This window comes from Arachis hypogaea, chromosome 14 (genome assembly GCF_003086295.3).
Source record: "Arachis hypogaea cultivar Tifrunner chromosome 14, arahy.Tifrunner.gnm2.J5K5, whole genome shotgun sequence".
NCBI classification, from domain to species: domain Eukaryota; kingdom Viridiplantae; phylum Streptophyta; class Magnoliopsida; order Fabales; family Fabaceae; genus Arachis; species Arachis hypogaea.
Window position 1 is genome coordinate 82254386 of NC_092049.1, and position 7130 is coordinate 82261515.

Sequence of the window (7130 nt, forward strand, 5' to 3'; positions counted from 1 at the left end):
CAAAGATAATGGATATTAAATAACAATGATAATAAATATCTTTTAATATTGAATGTTAATTTTACATAACTTAATTATTGAGATTTTATACTATAAACAATGTTAAATACAAATTTAATAATAAAAATAGACTGCTAGAATGATAAAAAAAAAATTCGTGAAAAGAACATATTCCTAAATTTTTTTTAATGAGAATGATAAAATAACTCCTGAAAAAAAAAGAAGTCATTTTTTTTACTTCTTCAAAAACTCTCAATTAATTTTTCGAAAAATTAAAAACATTTATTAAAAATAGTACTAAACACGCATAACATAACTTTTCATAATAAAAAAAAGTAAAAAAAAAAAATAACTTTTGTTACTTTTTAAACGGATTCTAAAATTGAAAGACAACGACTAAATTAAATTTTGTGTTGTATTTGATATAAAATAAAAATACATTAGACTAAGTTATATTTTAATATTATATTTAGTTTAAAATAAATATAAAAATTAAAAAATAAATTTAAAATTTAAAAATTAAATAAAAATATTTAAAAAAATATTATTAAAATTTTACTTTTTATTTCCAAAATTTCAACCTTTCATATTTTTATAAAATAATAAAAGTGATTAAAATTTTCTGTCCTAAAATTAAAATTTTATTTTCAATTAGGTCCGGTCTTCGAATTCCTGTCACGGTCAACTACCTTAGCTCCTTTACCTCAAAACGGAAAACATGTGGGGCTCATTAAACGTTCAATTCAAAGTTCAAACTAAATAAACCTCCCAAATTATCAGGTGCTCTGTTTTTTGAAAAACCTCTCCTACCCCCCCCCCCCCCCTTCCCTCCCCTCTCTCTCTGAACATTTCCCAAAATTTCTCTGAAAATTCCTTTCCTAACTTCTTCAATGGCTACTCTTGGCTCCAAGGTCAGAGTGATAGTTAGGGTTAGACCCTTTCTTCCTCAAGAGATCTCTTCAAGAAATGGCGACCCAGTTCCGTGTGTCTCCGTCCTGGACCAACATTTCGAGTCTGCAGAAGATGAAGTTGCCGTTTATCTCAAAGATCCACAAACCAGGTTTCAGAAATTATTTCTAGCCTTTACCTTTTCCCCCCAATTATGCTTTCTTGTTGTGTTTGAGCTTAATTTTACTATGCCGTTAGTGTAAAAGAAATTTTACATATCCAATTATGTTGGTTTTTTCTTACAATAGAAGCCGTGAGAGTCAACCACTTTTGTGTGAAACAATTTTTTGAAAATGTGTGTCCGTGCATGGAAATTAAACTCTTCTTTCTTGTTTTGGGTGAAAGAGGTTTGTGGAATTTTTAGGTTCGGTGGTGATTTTTGTGTTTTGTGTTGATGTTAGCCGAAAGGAGTGCTACCAATTGGACTCATTCTTTGGGGTAGAAGATAATAATGTGGGTCAGATATTCAGCAAAGAAGTGAGCCCTATGATACCTGGAATCTTCAGTGGCTGCAACGCCACGGTTTTCGCTTATGGAGCCACTGGCAGTGGCAAGACATACACCATGCAGGTATGACCTTAACCAAGCGTGTTTTTTTTTTTTTTTTCTTTTAATTAGATTTGTTATTGCCATTTTCTGTTGATTTTTTAGTTCGAATTTTAAGCAAAATGTGAATTTTGAGTTAAGAGGATGGCAATTAAGGGAGTGAATCCTCTCAATTTTTTCCCTCAATTGTTTGGTGAAGTGTGATCCACTCTCTAGGCTCGGGAACTCAATTTATTTTTCTTTTTTTTTTCCAATATGGGTTTTTGAATGTATAAATTACTGGGAAATATTGGATTTTGGATAGCATTATGAAAAACAAAAAAATGTTTCAGCGAACATGCCATGCTTTGTGGTTGGTTCTATACAGGCATAGCACAAGTACAAACTTAGAAAAGTTATAAGCTACACATTGCCTTGGATAACCAACTAGCTGTAGCAGAATCCTTTGTTATGTTTCTGAAGTTATCCCATCTTTGGTGTTGCAGGGGACTAAGGACCAACCTGGCTTGATGACACTGGCTATGTCTATGATACTGTCCATTTGCCGAAACAGTGGCAGGACTGCAAATATTTCATACTATGAGGTCTACATGGACAGATGCTATGACCTCTTGGAGGTCAAAGCAAAAGAGATTTCAGTTTGGGATGACAAAGATGGCGAAATCCACCTCCGTGGACTCTCTCAGATTCCCATAAACACAATGTCTGAGTTTCATGATGTTTTCTCGAGCGGAGTTCAGCGGCGTAAAGTTGCTCACACTGGCCTCAATGATGTCTCTAGTAGGAGCCATGCAGTCCTTATGATCTCTGTCTCCACTCCTTCTGCTGATGGCACTGAAGCAGCTGTATTCGGAAAGTTGAATCTCATTGACTTGGCAGGTTATTTAAATTTTCAAGTTTTCTCGTCTCAATGATATGATCTATGTTGCACAAATAATTTAATTTTTCTTGCATATTATATATATTATGTGTGTATACCTTACTGTTAGCTTTGACTTCATATGGATATGACCAATTTTTTGAACTGAAGGAAGGTATTGTTCATTCTCTATATTATTATCATGTAGATGATTTGTCATATATAAGATCATTATTAGGCGAAATGGCGAATTATTCTGAATATTTGATTAAGGTTATGTATTCATGTTTTATATTTTTAAAGAATTACCATATTTACATATCGTATTCAATGTTGGTATCTTGATTAGTGTAAATAGGATATTATGTTGTATTCAAAAGGTTCTGATTATGCTTATGTGTGTAAGACTGAACCAGGTAACGAAGACAACAGAAGGACCTGCAATGAAGGGATTCGTCTCCAAGAGAGTGGTAAGATAAACCAATCCTTGTTTGCACTGTCAAATGTGATCTATGCATTAAACAACAACAAACCACGAGTTCCCTACCGCGAAAGCAAATTGACCCGCATATTGCAAGACTCTTTAGGGGGAACTAGTCGTGCATTGATGGTCGCTTGCCTGGTAAGGCCAGATATTTTCTAGCTCCTTGTTCAACTATATCAGTGACCAAGACTATGATCCACAGAATTGTTTCAAAAGATTATTGCATCTCTCTTTTGTTTTGATTCCAGAATCCAGGAGAATACCAGGAATCTGTTCATACTGTTAGTTTGGCTGCTAGATCAAGGCATGTGTCTAATTTTGTGCCTTCAGCTCAAAAACAAGAGACTCCAAAAGTTAAAGTGGACATGGAAGCCAAACTGAAAGCTTGGCTAGAATCAAAAGGCAAAACGAAGAGTTCACAAAGATTTGCTGCATCTATCTCTCTGTTTCCAAGAAAAACTCCAAGTTCGGTCAAAATCTCTGCAAAGAGATGTGTTACTTTCGATAGTTCAGTGAAGGGAGGAAGAACTGGAATTAATGAATCCGCACAACATACAAAAGAAAGGTGACCATTGGTTCTTTTGCTGATATAATCATGGAAACTGATTTTTTCTTTACCTATTGAGAATTTTCATATTTTGTAAGCAGTGCCTTTGCTGTGTCGTTTGGAAATCTACTGGATAGTCCAGATCCGTTCAATACTTGCTTGGAGGAGGTAAAACATATATTTTCATGCATACTGGAGAAATATCTTCATTTTTCTCGAATATACTATTTACTTAATGTTCTACAGAATGAAAATTGTGGTGTTAAAAGCAACGATAAGCAAGAATCTGAGCATTATACCAATAAGTCTTCATGGGAGCCATGTAAAAATCTCCCTGGTATGTCATTGCTCTGAGATTCCTTCACTTGATCTTATTATTTGCCGACATAACAGTGAATAGTTATTGGATGCTTGGTTTAATCTTGTGTAAATGTGCTTACCAAGGCTTTGAATTTGTTCTTATATTCAGCTGAGCCATTGGCCAAGGTGATGAACTCGCCAATTACAAATGAGAGCAAAAATGCAGCCCAAAGTCCTTTAAGAAAACCCCTCTCCCCTCCCAACATCAGTGTTAATCAAAAGCCCCTTGAAGCATTCCCTTTCTCGCAAACACCTTTTACAGAAACCTGCTCCACTAACAAAGGGAAAATACAAAAGAATGACACTCCGCTTGACAAATTCAGTACACGAAGTTCTGCGTTGAAGGTACAAACTATTCTTTCACTCTAGTAACAAAGGATTTCATGAACTGCCATCCTCACATCACCAATTTTCAACACAGAATACTCTAGTTCAAGAATACATTGATTTCTTAAACAATGCAAGCAGGTAAGGCAAATGCTTCTCCTTTGTAATTTTCTGACCCTTTGAAGCATACTTAGTCATCCTTCTTTGAATGTAAACATTGTGTTTAATTCTTAAATGCAGAGAGGAACTACTAAAGTTAAAGGTACATGCAGGATGTCACTGCGATGCAAAACATGAATAGCTGTTTCCAAATTTGAAAATTTTCCCTTTTTCATTTGTATTCATGATTGTTCTTTATTTTTCAATTCATTCAGGGCATAGGAGAGAAGATGGCAGAATATATAATAGACCTTAGGGAAGAAAGTCCGCTTAAATCGGTTAGTGTGCTTATATATATGATTTTCTTCTATTATGTTTCTCCCAAGACACGTAAGATATTATTATTATTATTATTATTATTATTATTATTATTATTATTATTATTCGATCACGGGAGCAATATCATTCAAACAATACAAATTGCATTCAAGGTTGTTGCCTTTACATCCACGATTTACGTGGGTTTTTCCGAGGGAAAATCATGGTTTACGATTATGATGCCTAGGTTAGTCTAGAAATCGTGGGTTAGTTTACGATTTACTCATTTTTGCTTAAATCGTGGTATCCACGATGAACATAGAGTAAAAAAGGCCATGTAACTAAATTTCATTTAGGGAATCTCTGTAATTTCGTTTTTTTTATTTTATATACGAAAATATCATATATATATATATATATATAGCAGAAATTGAATTATCTGATACTGTTAGTGATCCTGTTTGGTTTTGACATTTTGCAGCTAAGTGACTTAGAGAAGATTGGCCTCTCTTCGAAGCAGGTATATCATATAAACCATGAGCATGTGCTGTATTAGCTGAAAGATTTCGTCTCATAATTTGAACAAAATTTGAACTTTTACCAACTTTTTGCAGGCCCATAACTTGTTCACTAGAGCTGCAAAGAAACTATTTGAAGAGAAAGCGACAGATTCAATACTCGGTTGAAGCCATTCTTAAATAGTTTAAGGGTATCTTGGCCTTTCGGCTAAGATCTGTTGTAATATTTGTTGTTTGTTTTCAGATTTGTGTGTTGCTATATCAGTTAGCATAGTACCAATGTTGGGGAGTATCGCATTGCGCAATGCGTGGTATGGCGTAGCTTCACGCGCAGATATTGTCTACGAGACTACGACCCCTGACTGAGAATGCAGTGAGCTTGTTAGTGGTGGGTTAATTAGGGGAGTTTGAATATGTTTTAACGAAGTATGTTTCAATGAAGGTGAGTAAGTTTTAGGATTTTTTGGCATATTCAGGATGTAGTTTTTGGTTAGGCTGATTTTTTCTTTCGGTATTATTGACTACGGAAGGAATTTTGGTTTTTTTTTTTTTTTTGTGTTTGTAGGCTATGTTTGGGTGCCAACCTTTTATTAGAGGGCAAATCATGGCCGAAAAAAAAAATATATTTAGGGTTCCAGAATAAGAAAGAAGCATTAAGTGTTTATAGAATTATAGTTACATAAAAATGAGAATAATTTATCTATTTAAACCAGTTGAACTATTATACTACTAGATTGTCCTAAATCTGTAACGGCTACATTTTTGTCCTCTCTATATTTAAATATAAATCGTGGCCTATACATAAGTTTTAGAAAAAATAATAAAACCTATGCTAGTACTACGATTTACGAGAAAGCAACAAAAATAAATCGTTGGAAACCTTTTTGTTTCCTGCTTTTTAGCAGGGCTGTCAAACGGGTTAATCCAACCTATTTAGGTCTAGCCCATTAAATTCGTGGATTAAATAGGCTAGACTGTAAACCTGTTTTATTCATGGGCAATAATTTTTTAGTCTAGACTGTTTATGGTTAGCCCGATACGTTAAACAGGCCAGTCCGTTTATCTTTTTATTTTATTTTTTAAAAAATATTTTGAAAAAAAAATCACTTTTTAGTAAAAAACCTAAAATATTTTTTAGTTGATGGGTCGGCTTTTCGAGTAGAATTGGGAGAAATATCGACTAAAAGTACTACTTTTTCTGAAAAAAATGTAAAAAAAATTAAACAGGCCACCTGTTTAGCCCACGGACTAGCTCGTTTAACCCGTCATTTTTTTCCGGGTTAATCGGACTCAGCTCGTTTAGCCCGAAATTTAAACAAACTTAATTTTAAAGGCAAAATCCACCAATTTAAATGGGTAAACGGGCTGGTTCGATGAATTTAGCCCATTTTAATAGTCCTACCTTTTAGTAAAGAAATATAAAACTATTTCATTTCCCACTATTTATGTCATAATGATAATTGACATATGATTTATATAAGACAATTTACATAAATAAATTAATTAGACTTTAAATTTTTGTAATGGTAATTTTTTGAAATATTATATTTTTATTCTATTTTAATTCTATGTAAATTGCTACAAAGGTGCAGTTTCTAAAAAATCTGGACCATGTAGCAGTTTATGAAAAATTAGTGGGTAGCGTAATTCGCTGTACCCTATAGCAAATTATGTAGGATAGTTCTACGGTGAGGAAGTGAATTTTTTTTCTCATGTGAGGAAATGTCGTGAACACGAGAGAAACAAACGCGTGTAGTGTTTGTTCCTGCTGGTCTCAGCAGATACTGTTGTAGTTTTATTATGTACAGAAATTGTGAGCTAGGTTGTGTTTAATTAATAGGAGTTAATTTTGTAGATAATCTGATGATTAGTTATTTAAATGGTTTTATTTGTAACCGTACTTTTTGGAGAAGCATGGTTGGGGTGGGCTGGATTGCTCATTTGGTTGAGTATTTTTTTTTCTTCATTTATGGAGTTGTGATGCTAACTGGGTCGGGTATTATATTTTTGGTCTATGACATCTTATATTGTTAAGCCTGACGAAAAAAAAAAAATTCTGACCAGAAAAACATGAACAATAATAATATTGATATGAGTGATTATAATAAGAACAATAAATTAGTA

At 33.5% G+C, this 7130-nt stretch overlaps 1 protein-coding gene across 1 annotated transcript; it reads left to right on the top strand.

The window, feature by feature from the left end:
- The first annotated feature begins 729 nt into the window (after window positions 1-729).
- Window positions 730-5675, top strand: LOC112742704 (kinesin-like protein KIN-10B). Its single transcript, XM_025791940.3, has 13 exons — window positions 730-1060; window positions 1350-1518; window positions 1980-2373; window positions 2770-2975; window positions 3086-3402; window positions 3486-3552; window positions 3631-3721; window positions 3854-4089; window positions 4166-4212; window positions 4312-4333; window positions 4446-4508; window positions 4970-5008; window positions 5103-5675. The coding sequence occupies exons 1-13, from the start codon at window positions 891-893 to the stop codon at window positions 5172-5174; spliced, it is 1893 nt and encodes a 630-aa protein (XP_025647725.1). The 5' UTR covers window positions 730-890; the 3' UTR covers window positions 5175-5675.
- Window positions 5676-7130: the final 1455 nt, after the last annotated feature.

Bases quoted from the DNA above. Each gene is read 5' to 3' on its own strand.
- LOC112742704 (XM_025791940.3), top strand. From the start codon at position 891: ATGGCTACTCTTGGCTCCAAGGTCAGAGTGATAGTTAGGGTTAGACCC. The intron at 1,519-1,979 runs GTATGACCTTAA...TTGGTGTTGCAG, and splicing joins GCAAGACATACACCATGCAG to GGGACTAAGGACCAACCTGG. The intron at 2,976-3,085 runs GTAAGGCCAGAT...TTTTGATTCCAG, and splicing joins CATTGATGGTCGCTTGCCTG to AATCCAGGAGAATACCAGGA.